Source organism: Neohortaea acidophila (assembly GCF_010093505.1).
Source record: "Neohortaea acidophila strain CBS 113389 unplaced genomic scaffold BDY17scaffold_2, whole genome shotgun sequence".
In the NCBI taxonomy this organism is placed as follows: Eukaryota; Fungi; Ascomycota; class Dothideomycetes; order Mycosphaerellales; family Teratosphaeriaceae; genus Neohortaea; species Neohortaea acidophila.
Window position 1 is genome coordinate 340,574 of NW_022985511.1, and position 16,123 is coordinate 356,696.

Sequence of the window (16,123 nt, forward strand, 5' to 3'; positions counted from 1 at the left end):
GGAGCCCCGCCCAGCGGACTGGCAACGGATGCATTCTCCACAGTGCTGAGAAGGAGGTGACGGTTGGCTACACAGAGCTGGACGGCTCGTTCGAACAACCAGCTCCTCCTCAACGCGCAGGCGAACATGGCTGAAATCGACAGGTCGGCTGGAGGAACGTCAAGGCCATGTAGAGATGACATGATGCTGCTGCGGACATATTAATTGGCGCAAGGCTGCACGACTCCCAGCTTGGCTCCCCTCCGCCGGCCATGCAGCACAGCTGGGGATCTGATGTTGAGAACCAGGACTTGCGCCAGCACCTCATGCTGACGGAGCACAATTTCGCTGCGAACACGGGGACGGAGATGGATAAAGTGCGAAGTGCGCCCCGCATAGTGATACAGCACGCTGATGCATGCCAGTGACAAGATCCGGCTGCGCAGGCTGTACGGGAGTTCATATGCTTGTGGCCGCTGCAGTGAGGAAAAGTAGGGGGCCTTTACGGCGATGTTCTACGCTCTCATCTCCTCGCGATGAAGAGTTTTGTGCCAACGCCGCTCGTCCCATTTGCACGATTGTACGCGGCCTCCACACTTCAAGCTGAATGTCGGATGAGGGTTGAAAGGACTTGGGCGCCACGCGGACTCTTCGATGCTCGACAGCGAAATACATTGCGAGCGCCGTGAATTAGATGTGGACGTGAAGATGTCCGAGGATTAGGCGCGGGGAAGTCGAGCCCAGCTCCCGGCGAAGCGTGGAAGCCGGGATCTGAAGCCGTCGCGACTTGGTCCCAGGGCGTGTCGCCATGAGGAGAGGGCCCGCGAAACTGCACGTCGGAGATCTGGCGGCTCTGGCCGCAGTGAGAGAAGAAAACAACCACGACGTGGAAGGATGGCTGGCCGTTGGCGATGTGGGTCGTGACAGGGGTGTGAGTCTCGGCAATTCACTAGCGGGCCATCCTCCGCTCGGCGTATTTTCGACCTCACCTGCTCCATCATCTGGCATAAAACAAGCAATCACACGTCCGTGGAAGCACCACTACCTGCAAAATGGAGTTGGAGTTCTGCGGTGGGGTGTCAGGAATACCAGGGGGCTGCATTCCAGAACAAAGCTATGTTTGCCAGGGTGAGACCGGCAACATTCCTCAACGGCACAGCGCCGGCCCGGTCTCACCATGTCGTCCTGGTTAATGCCTCCAGGACCATGTCGAACGACGACCATGTCTCCGCCTCTTGTCTCCTCCCACGGAAGCGTCTCAATTTAAACAACTGCAAGTCTCTCAATGCCGGATGCGTGGTCGCTACGCTGCTTCCGGTGAAGCTAGTCCATGCCTGCGATCTCCTCTTTGTTCAACTCCATCCGGAAGTGAAAGAGCTTGCGGTTCGCTTCGAGCTTCGCACCAACTGCAGAATTTAGCTGCTACAGCTTCGCAATAAGCGCGAGACCTGGCACGACTTACACCATCGCTGGATATCCCAGGTTTCCACGCCACAGACAGTCGCGAGCATCTGCACTTCCGCATCGTTCGGCGCTTGACACTTCTCGAAGAACTCATTGAGTAAGATCTCGCCATCGCGGTTGATTCGGCGGTCCCGCCCGGTGGTCAGCCCAGCGCTCCTCGTGTCCTTGCTAGCAGTGGTTGCTTGATCCACCATTCTAATAGAAAGTAAGTCAAAGAGCAGAGCAGCGAGATTATGTGCCATGGTGTACTCACTGACGGACTTTGTCATGTGTAGCCTGCATCTCCGCAATCAACTCAACAGGAGTCCACGTTGGCGGCGACGCATCAGCGCAATCGAAATCCGCTGTCTCTTTGGTCATCATCGAACGCAGCGTGAGATCTTGGATCCCATCCAGTGCTTCGCCCTCCGCGGCGTACAACGCGTTAAGGGCTGCTACCCTTTTTGCGTCCAGAGGCTGGTTTGTGGGAAGGACCACGCGCCCAGAGAAGTGGACAGGATTAGCCATTGCGATCCTTGCGTCCTCCTCATCACCTGGGTCGTTCGCTTCTTCTTCGGGCTCCAACAATAGCGACAATTGGTCTTCGTAGCTAAGAAGTGAGGCTACAAACGCGGCGCGCGCTTCTTTCTCGACTGCAAGCGCATTCGACGAGACCAATCCCTGGTTGAATCCGCTTCTGTTGTTCGCCATGATAGTTTTCTGCTTGGTGTTGGTGCGCATATGAGCAGAGATCGGGGTGAGTAGACGCTACGATTTCTCCAGAGCGATGGTTAGCGACGTTCAAAGCTCTGTGTGACACGAGCTTGGTTAAAGTTCAAGCATACAGCGGCGGAGCAATCATTGCAGCTTGGCCAAGGAATTTCGACGTTCATTGAAACTAAAACAATGTTGAGCAGTGATGAGTGCATTCTGGACACTATGTACGCCGCTCGGGTTGGACTATCTAACTACTACTAACGTGCTGATGACTCGCTGAGGGGTATCTTTGGATCGAAACGGCAATGTGTCAGGCCGAGACTATGATGCATTCGCTTCTCGATCATCACACCGTGCGCATGGCTTTCTGACTTGCACAAGTACTCAAACTGCATCTTGGTTGAGGAATTCGGTCCAGTCAATCGCCTCGTCGCTGCTGTTTCCCAGGACGGTGGTGTCGAAAGCGTCCCATGCTCCTCCTTCTTCGACTTCGTTGGGATTGAAGTTGATCTGGAAGTGATTGGTCGGGTCGAAGGTCGCGTTGTAGGGGTAACTACCACCGGCGTCTTCGATGACTGTGGCAGCATTGGAGAGAATGTTCTCGGAGGGCGTGTTTTCGGCAGCAGTGGTGCTTGCGAGCGCCTCAAGCAACGCACGCTGAAGGTTGGCGTCACTTGGAGAGATGATGAAGTCTTGCCCGGCAAGCATGACACTGTTGTCCACGCCATCGGTGACGATCGGCTGCACAGCCATGGTGAGTGACTCGGAAGTGTTGGTAACTTCAGGAGCTACGTCGCCTGTAGTCACGGCGTAGCCGCGATTGTAGCAGTGCCACACCAGGTCATCGACGCCGAGAGAAGTGCTCGTGTACTCGTCAGGGAATTGGGCGAGGGACGGTCTGGCGGTGCGGGTGAGCTTTGGGGTCTTGTCCTGTACGTACGGTTAGTATAAGTTCGACTGATACCCGCTCAAGTCAGCATTCTAGTAGCTTACCTCGCCATTGGCGTCCGGCTGAGTGAGCTGCCAGCCCATCCAGGCCATGTAGCGGTCAGGGGGAATGACTCCGATGAGTGGAGCACAGATAGCGAAGAACCCATCCAGCGGCACTTCCGCCTTCTCGCGGCTTCCGCGCACGATGCTGTATGCTTTGGCGAGTATGGCCCTGCGAGTGTTAGACTGACGTTGTGTCTAGATAGTGTGAGCTCACTCACCACTTGGCTTCGAACGGATCATCATGCCACCACGTCGTCAGGATCTTGGATATCGACTTCTGCGTGTTTGGTGCGAGCGAGGCATTGTAGTACTCTGTCAAACGTCAGCGACATTCATTGTCGAGGGCAGTGAATGCAGCAGTGAATGCACTTACTGCGAAACGCCATCCACGAGTTCAGGGGACGCTTCGGACCACCGGTCACACTCTCACTCTTCGCCTTCTTGTTGCGCTGCTTCTTCCCGGTCTTTGCAGCCGCCACCCCAGCCTTGACTGTCATGGTGGATGCTGCGTTGGACGCCGTCCCCGCAGCATTGCTTGACTGTGTGTCTTGGAGTGCTTGGATGAGCTGAGCGATTTGCGCCGCTGAGCAAGAGCCGATGAAGTTTTGCATCGATGCGGGCAGGGATGAAGTAGCCGTAGCCATAATGGCGTTGATGGCTCCGATGGCTTGGGTGCGGTCAAAGAATGGTAACAAAGGTATGTGCGGATGCGGTACAGCTGCTTTGAGAGGAATGTCTTGGAGCTTTGATTTTCAGAATTTTCACTGTGCGTTGCTACGGAAATTGGGTGGCTGGCAAGGCAAAAGTTTCAGTCCGTGGGTGCAGGCTGTGCATCTGAGTGTTACACAAGTTTCACTTTGACTTTAGGGGTTCCGTCAGGGCTGAGAATACTCAAGGCCTTGAGGATATCAAAGGCGCGAGCTGCAGTACAGAAACCAAGCCCTCTTGCTCTCTGCTGCCCGCATTCCAGAGATGTTCAGCCAACCAGTGAGGTTGACGCCGAAAAATCCCGCCCCTTGCATCGGAAGGGTTGATCCCTCCAATCTTTCCAGTAGCCCTGCGATCGTTGCTACATCCTCCTCGGCGAACGTGATGTTCTCGTCGTGGAACTGTGCAGTCGTCAATACAAGCCCATTTGTGACATGGGTGTGTTTCCTAGCTTACCTGCACCAACGTCCAATCTCCGGTAGGAGTGAGCAACCATTTCAATTTCTCCGTTCCTGGCTGCTTTGAGCTCACAGCAAAGCACTCAGCCCAGGCCGCCTAGTTCTACTCGTTAGCGCGGACAGAGCATATTGCTAGGCGTGAACGTACGTATTGGCGTCTGAGTACGTCGGAGTAGTTTGTTTGTAGAAGGGACCCGACCATCTCGATATTATCCCTTCTCCAGTGCTCCACAATAGCGACGCCACCGCGAGGGAGGTACTGTTGGCGGAATACAGCATCGACGTTCCCGTCCTTGAGGTCGTCAAAGTCACTTTCGGTGAGTGTCGGCTCCACCAGGTTCCTGCTCAAGACGGCCCATTGCATCGGACGGGGACGATTAGCAACATCAATCTCCACCCGACGCGTGTCATCATCCATCAGAACCCCATGGCGGCCGATAGCATCCTTGAGCGACTCCCAGAGCTTGCAAGCCCTCTGGATCTTGCGCACTTGCATGCGGAGCTTCTTGACATAGGTGGCCTGCTCCAGCCGGCCCAAGCCATGGGGCTCCGCGAGCTGCATAGCGACGACCATGTACCGCTCGATGCGCAGGTGGATTTCGGTCATCAGCTTGGGCTTGGGATCGCGCAGAGTGACTTGGAGGCTGATGCGTTCGAGCTTGCGGAGCATGCTCAGGCGCCTGTCTGCGATGGGCACATCATTGTTGTTGACTGCAGGGCGAGCGAGATGTCAGTGGTTGATCAAGCGGTAATGGACGAGACGTGCCTGCTCACCTTGGGTAGCGGCAGCGCGTTTCTTCTCGTTCTTCTTGCGGATTTCGTCTTCTTGCTTCTTGTAGGCTTGGTGGACGCTGAGAGGGAACTTGTCGGGGAAGTTCTGCAGCAGCTCGTCCATGATTGTCGCTTCCGTGAAGGCGGGAGATGGGAGAGAAGTGCAGAGAGACAGTCTTTGTTGGCCCCGCGGAGTTGGAGAATAACAAGACGCGTCGGCGTAACGCCGGCCCGGATTTAGAGTTTGATGACATGCAGGCGCCGAAAAAGCAAGCATAGTCACGTGAGCTGCTGCATTTGTATGTTCTTAGTTTTTGCACCGGGTGTTCAGCAGATGCAGCGTTCTCCTCTCCCGCCATTAGTTTGAGATTATGATACTGCGCAACAGATCCATCTCCAGTCGGCGCTTCTTCGTCTTGTGCCGGAATACGTCACCCAGCCTCCTTCTCCTTTTCCTTTTCCTTATCCTTCCTCCCGCCACCCCAATCCGAACACCAAATAAACGTCGGACACCGCCACTGCGTTCCCCTCTCTTTATTCCCGCTCGGGCCCAAAGGCCGCGCGCACATCCAAAAACTGCGCCCCTGATTGGATCCCTTCTTCTTCGTCTGCATCGTCTTGCAGGGCTCGTCGTGGCCTTCGCACATGGGCGCGACGGGGCGAGAGAAGAGGGCGTTCCAGGAGCGTTGTGTCTGCTCGGAGGCTTCGAGTTGGGCGGAGAAGTCGGAGGGCGTGGGACTGGCCGCTGTGGAGGGGTGGGATGTGTCTGGGTCATGGTCATCCTGATCATCGTCTGCCAGCCGGTCCTTGGCCGGAGTGCGCTTCTCTGGCGTTGAGAAGGCTGAGATCGCGGTTGCTGAGGTCTCAGTGGGCCTTGGTTTGCCATTTGGTGATTGCGCACTCGCCTCCCCCGTTGCGTCCCTCTGCCTCTCCACATGAGTCTCATGCGAAGCGCTGTTGGTGCGTACACTGCTTGTTTGGAAGAAACCTTTGAGACTTTGTTGACCCCTGCTTGTGGACACAGCGCTGTCGGACTTAAGACGCTTCGAGGACTTTTCCTTGGGAAGCGAGGGAATTTTGCGTTTGGCGGATGCGGAGAAGTCTTCCTCTGAGCGGCGCTGAGCTGTGCTCGCCGAGTTGGAGTCCTGCACTTGCAATGTTGCATTGAAGTCGTTGACAGCAGCGTTCATTGTAGGCTGCTCTCTTCCCTCAGCCTTCTTAGCGCTTGGTGCGGCAAACATGGACTTGATGCTCCTCCTTTTGTCAAACTCAGGCAGACGCTTCGCTGAAAAAGCAGGAACATTAGCCACTTTCCACTCCTGTTGCCGTTTCCCATCCGTGAAAACGCCAGATGGACTCATCACGTCCAGCAGGGCTATTTCCTTGCCCGCATAGTCAATGCGATCGTGAAAGTCGGCATAGACGGGGCAGTGATCTGATCCAAGTAGGCCTTCCTGGATGTTGGCGTCTCTGATCCATCCACGCATGCTTTCAGCAACGAGCACAAAGTCGATGCGGCCACCGTAGTTGCCAGGTCGAGCGTTGATCTTCTGTTCCCAGTGCGTGTACATGCCTTTGCGATCGGGGTGAAACCCTCGTGTGGTATCCCACAACACGCCCTGCTCTCGTCCTTCGTCCCTCTCACCAATGACTTCTCCTTCGACGATGAGTTGATTGAAAATGCGCCGATTCGGCGTGGAGATGTATTCAGCATGCGTGATACCCTCCTTCTTGCAGTCTTCGAAAGCGCCAGCTTGATCGAGCTCGTCACGGGAAACGTTTAGGTCGCCCACCAGCACGACTCGCTTGCCGTTGCGGATGAGGTTGCGAATGCGACAGTCCAGAGCGGTGATGAAGCCATATCGGAAGTCGTCCCGCAGCCCATTGCTGTTGGCAGGAGAATAGACGCCGAGCAGCACAAATGCTGGGAATTCCAGGACCACGCAGCGCCCTTCCGCATCAAGCATGGCAGGATCAACGCCGAGCTCTGCGACTTGTATTGCACTCGGATATCCCCCGATACTCTCCTCTTCTGGCAGGTCGCAGTACGCAACACCCGACGGCGAAGGCAATACACCCAACAAGCCCTCCTCGGCTCTGATGGGGGCGCAGGTGGCATTGCGAGTGTAGATGCCAACTCCAGAGTACCCCTTCTTGTGCTTCGGAAGGCTGAAGTAGCAGTCCCAGCCGTCAATGAGGACCATGTCGTCTCGCAGGTCTTTTCGTTGGATCTTCAGCTCTTGCATGACCACGATGTCGCTGCCGAGTGTATCGAACATGGCGGAGAAGGTGCGCGCGGTGTTCCATGGCGGGTAGGAGAAGGGGTTTCGGATGCCGTTGACGTTCCTGTATCATTCAATGGTGAGATGACAGGGACTCATCTGGTGAAGGCAGAGCGATCTTACCATGTTGTGAGCCTCATCTTCGCCACCTGGCGCTTGTGGTGGCGCGGAGTGCTTTGTCTGCAGCACTCATTGTCGTAAAGTGCGCACACGACGTCGATCCTACCGCGTCACTCCACTCTGCAGCGACTCCCGAAAAGAAGGATGCAAGGATGTGTTGCGTTGTGGGATGTTTGTGGTGCGGGAACTCACCGACAGATGACGTTGGAGCCTGCCCGGAATTGCTCCGCGCTCTTGACGCGAAAATCACCTGACACCGCGTGCATCTTCAACTCACCACACGTCTTCCTCCTGGTGTTAGTCTCTAATCGCAAGATATGACACAACGTACCTGGGCGAACACGGCCAGAACCACCAAAGGATGAAGGAAGATGCCTCGCTTCCTGACTCCCGCAAAGATTGCGCTGCTGGCGCTGGCCGACCTGTACCTCGCCGGTGAGATCCCCGCCAGCGCCAAACTCGCGGTGCTCACCTTTCTTGCCTCTCAAATCAACCCATCTTCCGACTTTCCCGATGGAATGATCGAACAACGCTTGCAGTGCTCGAACGGCGACCTAGAAACACTCGCGAAGACTCTGTCAAAGTGGGGATTGGACGTACCCGGCCGGACCATCTACGATCGCCTTCTCCGCCAGTTGTGGGCATTGAACGATCTCGATGCACTCTTCGTCCTCTTTAGGCGTCTCTCCGACTTGCTCACCGTATCCGCTCCAACATCTGGCGTAGTCGTCCCTCCCCGAGTTTCTCGCGCCTCTCCGCTCGGCCAATTCATTCGGCGAAGTTGCTATGAGTTTGAGCGTATCCAATTCGCCGATGTGCAAAAGCTATGGTCAGCATTTGTAGCATACCGAGCACCCTCGTACCGGACATGGGCCGAAAGAAATGCAGACGCTGCTCGCCTGGCCGCTCACCTCGAAACCCTTCATCTAAACATCCCCGAGCAGCCGTTAGCAGAACACACAAGCACTCACGACGTCAATGACATTCTCAACCTGTCTATCCAACATCTCCAGAAACTCGGCACGCGCGTCCCCTCGGCCGTTCATGCTCGTCTGCGAGACTGGTACGAAGCACAGGATGATGCAAACGCACAGTCGCTGCGTCACTTCATGGCGTTCTTTGAGCACTGGCGAGCGGCACAGATGTCGATGGCGTTGGAGAGTCTGCATCAGTACTTTGATCTGTCACTCGGTGCGAATCGGGGTGGTGATGAGTTGAGAGCGTACTTTCAGTATGCCCAGTTGCATCAGAGCGTCCTGTATGCGGACTTTGAGTGCTGGGAGGAGAGTGTGGAGGCGATGAGGGAGTGTATTGGCACAGGTGAGTTCGTTTCTGTTTCGTTGCGAGCCTTCACGTGCCACATCACGTGCTTGATTGCGAAGTGATGTGCTCGGAAGTGAGGCAAGATCTCAGTGACAGTCATTGAGCATCGTCTTTCCTACGAGAGCAAATGCTAATTGCATACCAGCCCGAGAGAATCAAGACACAGCATGTCTCAACTTCGCCCTATCGTGGCTGCTCCATCTTCGCCAAGTGCATCCAGACGACAGCACCGTGTCCTTCGAGAGCCTGATCAGGCTTCTCGGCGGGAGCACAGAGCATGACGAGATTGCGTTTCTGAAGGTGAAAGCCAGAGAGATGAAGCACTGGACGTTGATGAGTAGCACGTTGCTGGAGGAGGCGAAGTTGGAGATGTACAGCGTGAGTCAAGGACCCCTACCCATCGTGCAGAACGTCTCGCTAAGGTCCCGTGACAAAAGGGTGGCAACATCAATCGAGCATTCGAGCACATCCTGCAAGCCATGTACCTGAATATGCAACATGATCAACGCACCTTGATGCCGGCAGCAAGCTTGTTTGAAAGCGCCAGTTATGAGCGCCTCGGTGAGCCTGATCCGTTCGAGTGGTGGCTGAAGACTCCGTCAATGCCTAACAAGGACACAGGGCAATCGCGCTTGGCTTACCGCATCTGCGAGAGTGCGCCGCTCCTTCACGCCCCTTATGCTCCTCTCAGTGACCAGGTCCGAGCAACTTGCCGTACAGCGCATGTCCTTTCGCAGGCCGGGCACTTCAGTACTGCAGAGAGGGAGCTGGAGAAGTTAGAGCATGATGTGAAAGGAGTGACCAAATTGCAGGATCGCATCACGATCCGCAAAGCACTGGTGCGAGTCAAGCGCCAAATTCACCGGTATGTCCTCTGGCGTTGTTCTCTTGAAACGATCTGACTCTAGTTAGGGAGCGACTCCAAGAGGCTAGCAAACTACTGCGCGAACTCCGTCCGTGTCGGACATCAGGCGGATCGGAGGCGGATTTCGACATCAGCTTGATGGAGATCGAGCTTCTCATGAAATCGAAAAATCACGAAAAGGCACTCGAGATTGTGAGTGACTTGATCAAGAAGCGGAAAGCAGCAAGAGTCACAGGTCGGTCCGGAAATTCCATGCGTACTTTTCACCGTTTATGCTGACGCCGCAACAGACATTGCCGAACGACTGCATCTGCTCATCCTCAAGAGCAAGATCTATGCGGCAGCCGGCCAGCATGCGAAAGGCTTCTCGATTGTGCTACGAGCGGCATCGACAAGTGAGCGCCACGCTCTGATGTCCGTACTTGTAGACGCTTTGGCAGTATTGAGCAGCATTCTTACAGCCTTGGGCGAGTCTGAAGCTGCTCGACAGCTGGCAGAAGCGGCTCTGCCACACGTACGTTTAACTTTCAGCGGGATAATAGGAAATCAAGAAGCTAACGAGACACAGGCTCTGAGTGGCGCCAATGCTCAGTTGCAAGCCGAGCTGTTTTCGACGCTGGCAGATGCAAACGTCGGCTTGGCTGGCAAGCAAGTCCGCAATTCACACGACCAGCTGCAATTGCTAGGCCTTGCCATCACTGCCGTGGAAAGAAGTCGAGCGAGTATGTCAAGACGCTTTCTTTTGCAGCGTCTTCCCTACTGACACGAAGTAGTATATGCCCAGCTGAGCGATGTCTCGGGAATGTCACTTTGTCTGACGAAGAAAGCAAGGCTGGAGAGAGCCAGCGGTGATGGTGAAGCTGCGGCAGCGACTGATGAGATGCACACGCAATTGTTGATTGATGCCGACAGTACTTATGCAGATGGAGCGGATGCAGAAGGCGATGTTGTTATTTGAGGCATCGAAGCCCGCAGCCTTGTGCTTGTGCATGCCCGACCCCCGTTTAGGCGTGTGCATACTTCAGCACGACATGACCAAATATACCCGCTCCTCAACGACACCTTCCCAAGTCGAAGTTTTTGAAAAGTGAATGGACAATTGCATATTGACTCACGACTCAATTGATATTGTTGCGCCTCTGTTGTGACAACTCTTTCAAACCCAAGCGGATGTTTAATTGAAAACCTGCTTTTTTGGCTTTCCCAGAATCCTTGCCGTCTTACTGTTCCACCTGCTGGGCCGAGTTTCTTCGCTTCCAATAACCCACCACCCTCCCATCCTGCATCACGGAAAGAATGGAACAAACAGATACGACCATCACTGACCTCGATCTCACCCAGTACGGGCTGAAAAAAATCGCGAGCGGCAAAGTTCGCGAACTCTACGAGATCGATTCCGATACCCTCCTCTTCGTCGCCACGGACCGCATATCAGCCTACGATGTCATCCTCGCCAATGTAAGAAGCCCCCGTCTGCACCAACCGAATATCTACTCACTCTCTCCCAGGGCATCCCAGGCAAAGGCGCCCTCCTAACCCAGCTCTCCGCCCACTGGTTTTCTCTAATCCAAACCCACCTCCCCACCCTCCGCACCCATCTCCTCCCAACCCCAACAGCACTCCCCCCCTCCCTTCCCCGCAACCTCTCCACCCGCTCAATGCTTGTGCAGCGCCTCAAAATCATCCCCTTGGAGTCCATCGTGCGCGGCTACATCACCGGCTCCGCGTGGGCAGAGTACAAAACGCACGGCACCGTGCACGGCGTTCCTGTCCCGTCTGGCCTGCAGGAGAGTCAGAAATTCGACACCCCAGTTTGGACGCCGAGTACCAAGGCTCCGGCTGGCGAGCACGATGAGAACATCAGTCCGACGCAGGCAGCGGCGCTTGTGGGGAAGGAGTTGGCGGGAAGGATTGAGGACGCTTCGTTGAAGGTTTACCAGATGGTGAGTGGACCTTTACTCGCTTTCCTTCTATCGTTTGTGAGAGGGGGAGAATGCTGAGAAGAGTGTGTTGCAGGCTCACGACTACGCCGCTGCGCGCGGCATCATCATCGCCGACACAAAGTTCGAATTCGGGCTCGACGAGGCGACGAACGAGCTGGTGCTGGTGGATGAGGTGCTCACGCCGGACAGCTCGCGCTTCTGGCCCGCGGATCGATATGAGATTGGGAGAGGGCAGCAGAGTTATGACAAGGTGAGTTCCGTCTGTTTGATGCTGTATAGTGGGCACATCTAATGAGACATTTGTAGCAACCGCTTCGAGATTGGTTGACGAGCTCGGGCCTGAAGGGGAAGGAAGGAGTGAGGATGCCGGAGGAGGTGGTGAGGGATACGGAGCAGAGGTATCGAGAAGCGTACGAGAGGTTGACGGGGGAGAAGCATAGATGAGAGGTGCCGATGGACATTCGCGAAGCTCAATCCCCTTCGATTGATATGGCTGAGCGATTTAGGTCCTCGCGGTGCCCATCAAAATCGCTCGCAGTACTCAACATACAGGAAGGCGAGGGCGAAACACGCAACTGTTGTGAATTTCGAGGATCCGATCCCCTTCGATGTAGTCAAGCTAACGTCTGCCTTCATATATACGTAAACCCATACTCAAAAACGTCGTCCATTGGCGCGAGGAGAGGCCCTCCCCCATTGCTCTTCACCCTTTCCTGCGACCTTGTTTCCCAAGCGAGCACGGAACCAGCAGTAACTCGCACACATGCATTCAAACCACGGTTTCCTCTTCCCCAACCGTCCCGCCGTGTATTAGTAGCTCCTGCTCAAACGCACGAGTCATCCCTTCCCGCATTCACCACCACGCTCCCTCAGCCCATTTAACATTACTCCGATTAAAACAACAAACATGCAACATAGATTCACTGATTAGAAACGGTGGCCCCACTGCTCAGCGTCCACGCCAACTTCCTCTCCTCCAGATTACAACTGAATCCATTCCCCAGGGAAATATTCTGCGCCGCAGAGCCAGACTGCTGTCCCGCGCTGCTCAAATAGTACTGCAGCGTGTGCTGCGCGCTCGCTGCCTGGTTCAGCTCGCCCGAAGCCTGCAGGATGTACAGCACAGCAACGCCCGCGAAATCGGTGATGGAGCCCGTGTCCGTGAAGGCGGAGCGGCGCGTCGCGCCATCCTGCTGGAACGTGACGAGCGTGTTCTCCTGCGCGCAGTTCAGGTCGGCGGTGGAGAAGAGGCCGAGCAGCGTCTCGGCGTTCAGCGGGACGTTGAAGTCCGCGCCCGAGCTGGCGATGAGCTGCGGCAGGTCGGAGCCGATGGTGGCTTGCGAGCTGAGGCTGACGGCCGTCGTGGTGCAGCCCGAGGGCTCGTGCACGCTGCAAGTTTCGCCCGTGTACCCGTTGACGCACAGGCAGCTGCAGGAGTTGTCGCGGGCGATGATGTGCACGCCGCCGTTTTCGCAGGACTGCGTTGCGGAGCAACCTTGGAGTGTGCCGGAGGTGGGCTTGCTTGCGGCTGTGGTGGCTGGGTGCTGCTTGGGTATTACGAATAGAACCACGGGGATGACTACCGCGGCGGCGATCAAGAGCACCAACAGGGCGAGAAGCAAGAGGAACAGCCAGAGCGGCATGCCGCAGCACTTCCTCTTGGTCTTCTCGCGAACTTCTGCGGCATCGCTGTCGCTTGGCAGCTGCGAGTGTCTCAGCATCGAAGAGAACTGGCCCAGACTCCTGCGCATCTCGTTGTTCTGGCCTCCAACGTTTAGCATGTCCGACATGCTCGCTTTCGACTGCCGGGTGTTGATCGCGGCGCGGTACTTCTCCACATTCACATCGGACTCCGAGGTGTTGAAGAAGTTCATGCCTAGTCGACTGGCTGTCTTGCCGCGGTCGAGGTTCCGTGCCAACTTGGTCGCTCGTCTGATGAGGTCAGGGAGTGAGGTCATGGAGCCGCGTTCTCCCCCAGCGGTATCATCTTCGATGAATGACGGGCGTGAGCGACGTATTTCGGACTTTTCGGTGAGACCTTCGGTATCGTCTGAGGGCCCGCCTTCGGTAATGGTGCCAATAGCGCCGTACTCGTGGACATCATTCTGTTCATCACCGTATGCGTGGGCAAGGGGCGAGAGCGGGGCGGGAGGATCGTCATCCTGAGCCCGTAGTACTGGTGATCGGCGTTCCGCAGGAATATCAAGAATCTCAGCTTCTGACGCGGTGAAAGATTGGCGTTGTAGGCCAGGGACGGGGCCGAGGAGATGACTGCTGCGTCGTGGACTGTTGCTTCTGGCGTCTGCGTCGTTCTCGTCCGCCTCTGCTGCGTCTACCACCATGGCGCCTGCACCGGCTGCTCCGACAACGGCCGCGACACCCGTAGCATCCCTTGCAACACTGTTGTCATGATCCAGAGTCCTGTCCTGGCCCGCACTGTCGTCGGGTGTCGGACCTTCTGACACCCAGGCTCCCGGTACGGGTTCGTGTGCCTCGATGAAAGGAGTGAGACCGTCGGACGACTCTGGTTGGCTCGAGTGCATGGTATTGGCGTCTCCTGAGCTGCTCTCTCTCCTCCTCTCCCCGTTGGTGATGGTTGTCAAGGCAGGTCGAGTCTTCTTGCCCAAGCTAGCTTGCCTGATCATAGGGGTAGGTGTCACACTATCTGAACGCGCCGATTTCATCTCAGCGTTCTCATGTATGTTTTGTGCGAATCCGACTGGCTTCGCCCCGCCGTTCTCGTCGGTACGCTGCGCAAGTGTTGGAGATTCGTTGTGGTCCACCTCGTTTGGTGGGGTTGATGATTCCCCTTCTTGGGAGCCATCCGACTTCTCAAAGTAGTAAGACGGAATCCGCTCGTTTGCATGGTCGCTGGCTGGAGTGAGGGTGGGAGGGTTGGGAGACCTTTCGGCCAGCGGCGCGGGGACCGCCAGACGAGGCAAGTCCGCTGGGCCTCTTCTTGATGAACGCTGCCCAGGGGGACGCGGGGGTCTTTGTTGGTAGTGCGTGCCAGGCGCCGGGCCCGAGAAGCCGTGGGCAGGCTTCTTTGGTGATCGAGGCTGCGGCGGGCGATGGTAGTAGACGGGCGCAGAGGGTGCGTTGTATCCGTCGCCAGCCCATTGTGCATTGCCCGGGTGCATCTTCTGAGACGGAGAAGGGGGTGGGTACGGTTTGCCAGACGCTCCAGGACGGTATGGCGGACGGGGTCGATCGGAGAAGGAGAACTGATAGTCTACCCGCGGCTGCGAGGGTGGGGGATGGCGCGGAGGATGGCCCAGGGGGCTGTTGCTGCGCGGAGGGAAGGGGGATAGTGTACGTGGTGGGAGTGGCCAGTGTTCGGGCTCGCTGTCGGCCGTAACGCCCTCGTTTTCGAGCGGCCAATTCGTTTCTTGAGGCAGCACTGGCGGTGCATGCTGCTGTGGGATAGGCCGTGGCCGATATCGTGCATCGAGCGGGGCTTGGGGAGGGTACATCTTCATGCCCGAAGAGGCACGAGGTGGACCATGTTGTGCCTGAGTCGGCGGTCTTCGCGGGGATGTTGGCTGCATTTGCAGCGGGGTTTGGTGTCTTGGTTGCCTGTCGAGGAAGGTGTGGTGTCAAATGAGTGGATATGGTGTTGAACGAGTGGATACGGGTGAGTGAATGGTAAAGAAGGTATCAGCAATCGCTGCAATGCATGGATGCGTCGTCGCCTCAATTTCGCTTCTAGGGCGGAAAGGCGTTGCTGTGCTACAGATCTGCGGATTGCCGGAAGATGCAGGTGTCGCGGTCGCCGGATAGATGGCGCGTTTGTTCGGACGGGTTTGCAAACTAGAGCTCGTGGTCGAAGCTGGCCTCTGCGCTTCGTTGCCGGTTTTGGGAGGTTTGCAATTTGACGGGATGGCAGCGCGCGGCGGGAATTTGCATATCGTGTTGTTTGTCAGAGATGGAGCGGCGAGAAGGCGAGGCGAGGCGATGTGATGTGGGCGAATCGGACGACAATAGCGTGGTGGGCGTGATTGTTGAAGGAATCGGACGCGGGGAATGCTCGAGCGCAGCCTTGCAGACGCGTGCGGCGCGTGACGTGGCACGCGGGGAATTTCAAACAGTAACGACGGTGAGGTCTCGACGGACAGCAGTATTGCGAGAGAGGCAGCAACAGCAAAGCGGAGAAGGAGGGAGGGGGAGAAGGTGTAGGTGGATGACAGGAGGAGGAGGCCGCGGGAAGGAAAAGGGACGGTGGGAGAGAGAGAAGGCGCGCACGAATGGCGCATCCCGGAGCAGAGGCTGTCGCGCTGAAATTACACGCGCGAGCAGGGCCCCCGGCTTGTCAATGGGCGACGATCGGCGAGTTCGCCGGCTTAGACTCTGCCCCTAACCAGCCGAAATGGGCGCGAAACCTGGGGAATGCAATTTTAATTCCACCCGCAACGATGAGATGCCGCGCAGGAGCGCTCTGCGACAACGGTCAGCCAGCCAGGCAGCTGGCAACGTTCGAGCAACGGAAACCACCAGCAACGCCTGTCGTCGTCTGCGTGCGCG

General features: G+C 56.5%; 6 protein-coding genes across 6 annotated transcripts; 2 read left to right on the forward strand and 4 right to left on the reverse strand.

Moving 5' to 3' along the window:
• Positions 1 to 1,302: 1,302 nt before the first annotated feature.
• On the reverse strand, positions 1,303 to 2,133 carry BDY17DRAFT_320875 (uncharacterized protein; the record flags this gene model as incomplete). The annotated part of the gene is made up of 3 exons (XM_033736519.1): positions 1,303 to 1,385; positions 1,442 to 1,638; positions 1,697 to 2,133. 3 exons carry the CDS (start codon positions 2,131 to 2,133, stop codon positions 1,303 to 1,305), a joined length of 717 nt encoding a protein of 238 aa, XP_033592614.1.
• Positions 2,134 to 2,523: 390 nt separating this feature from the next.
• On the reverse strand, positions 2,524 to 5,193 carry BDY17DRAFT_320876 (mating-type protein MAT alpha 1-domain-containing protein; the record flags this gene model as incomplete). The annotated part of the gene is made up of 8 exons (XM_033736520.1): positions 2,524 to 3,069; positions 3,133 to 3,301; positions 3,351 to 3,444; positions 3,506 to 3,799; positions 4,118 to 4,241; positions 4,297 to 4,395; positions 4,447 to 5,009; positions 5,073 to 5,193. The coding sequence occupies 8 exons, from the start codon at positions 5,191 to 5,193 to the stop codon at positions 2,524 to 2,526; spliced, it is 2,010 nt and encodes a 669-aa protein (XP_033592615.1).
• Positions 5,194 to 5,405: 212 nt separating this feature from the next.
• BDY17DRAFT_69896 (DNA lyase-like protein) lies at positions 5,406 to 7,666 on the reverse strand. The gene is made up of 2 exons (XM_033738625.1): positions 7,475 to 7,666; positions 5,406 to 7,415 (listed from the first exon to the last, which is right to left on the reverse strand). Exons 1-2 carry the CDS (start codon positions 7,489 to 7,491, stop codon positions 5,501 to 5,503), a joined length of 1,932 nt encoding a protein of 643 aa, XP_033592616.1. The 5' UTR covers positions 7,492 to 7,666; the 3' UTR covers positions 5,406 to 5,500.
• An 89-nt stretch (positions 7,667 to 7,755) lies between these two features.
• Positions 7,756 to 10,757, forward strand: BDY17DRAFT_290771 (anaphase-promoting complex subunit 5-domain-containing protein). The gene is made up of 8 exons (XM_033732564.1): positions 7,756 to 8,791; positions 8,940 to 9,172; positions 9,232 to 9,355; positions 9,416 to 9,659; positions 9,707 to 9,894; positions 9,950 to 10,173; positions 10,228 to 10,381; positions 10,433 to 10,757. Exons 1-8 carry the CDS (start codon positions 7,843 to 7,845, stop codon positions 10,615 to 10,617), a joined length of 2,301 nt encoding a protein of 766 aa, XP_033592617.1. The 5' UTR covers positions 7,756 to 7,842; the 3' UTR covers positions 10,618 to 10,757.
• Positions 10,758 to 10,955: 198 nt separating this feature from the next.
• BDY17DRAFT_320879 (phosphoribosylaminoimidazolesuccinocarboxamide synthase) lies at positions 10,956 to 12,046 on the forward strand (the record flags this gene model as incomplete). The annotated part of the gene is made up of 4 exons (XM_033736521.1): positions 10,956 to 11,117; positions 11,168 to 11,602; positions 11,676 to 11,852; positions 11,909 to 12,046. The coding sequence occupies 4 exons, from the start codon at positions 10,956 to 10,958 to the stop codon at positions 12,044 to 12,046; spliced, it is 912 nt and encodes a 303-aa protein (XP_033592618.1).
• Positions 12,047 to 12,522: 476 nt separating this feature from the next.
• Positions 12,523 to 15,075, reverse strand: BDY17DRAFT_320880 (uncharacterized protein; the record flags this gene model as incomplete). Its single annotated transcript, XM_033736522.1, has 1 exon — positions 12,523 to 15,075. The coding sequence occupies one exon, from the start codon at positions 15,073 to 15,075 to the stop codon at positions 12,523 to 12,525; it is 2,553 nt and encodes an 850-aa protein (XP_033592619.1).
• Between the last annotated feature and the right edge of the window lie 1,048 nt (positions 15,076 to 16,123).

Coding starts and splice junctions, on each gene's coding strand:
- BDY17DRAFT_290771 (XM_033732564.1), top strand. CDS start 7,843: ATGCCTCGCTTCCTGACTCCCGCAAAGATTGCGCTGCTGGCGCTGGCC. Junction 10,174..10,227: donor CAGAAGCGGCTCTGCCACAC/GTACGTTTAACT, acceptor AACGAGACACAG/GCTCTGAGTGGCGCCAATGC. Junction 10,382..10,432: donor CGTGGAAAGAAGTCGAGCGA/GTATGTCAAGAC, acceptor GACACGAAGTAG/TATATGCCCAGCTGAGCGAT.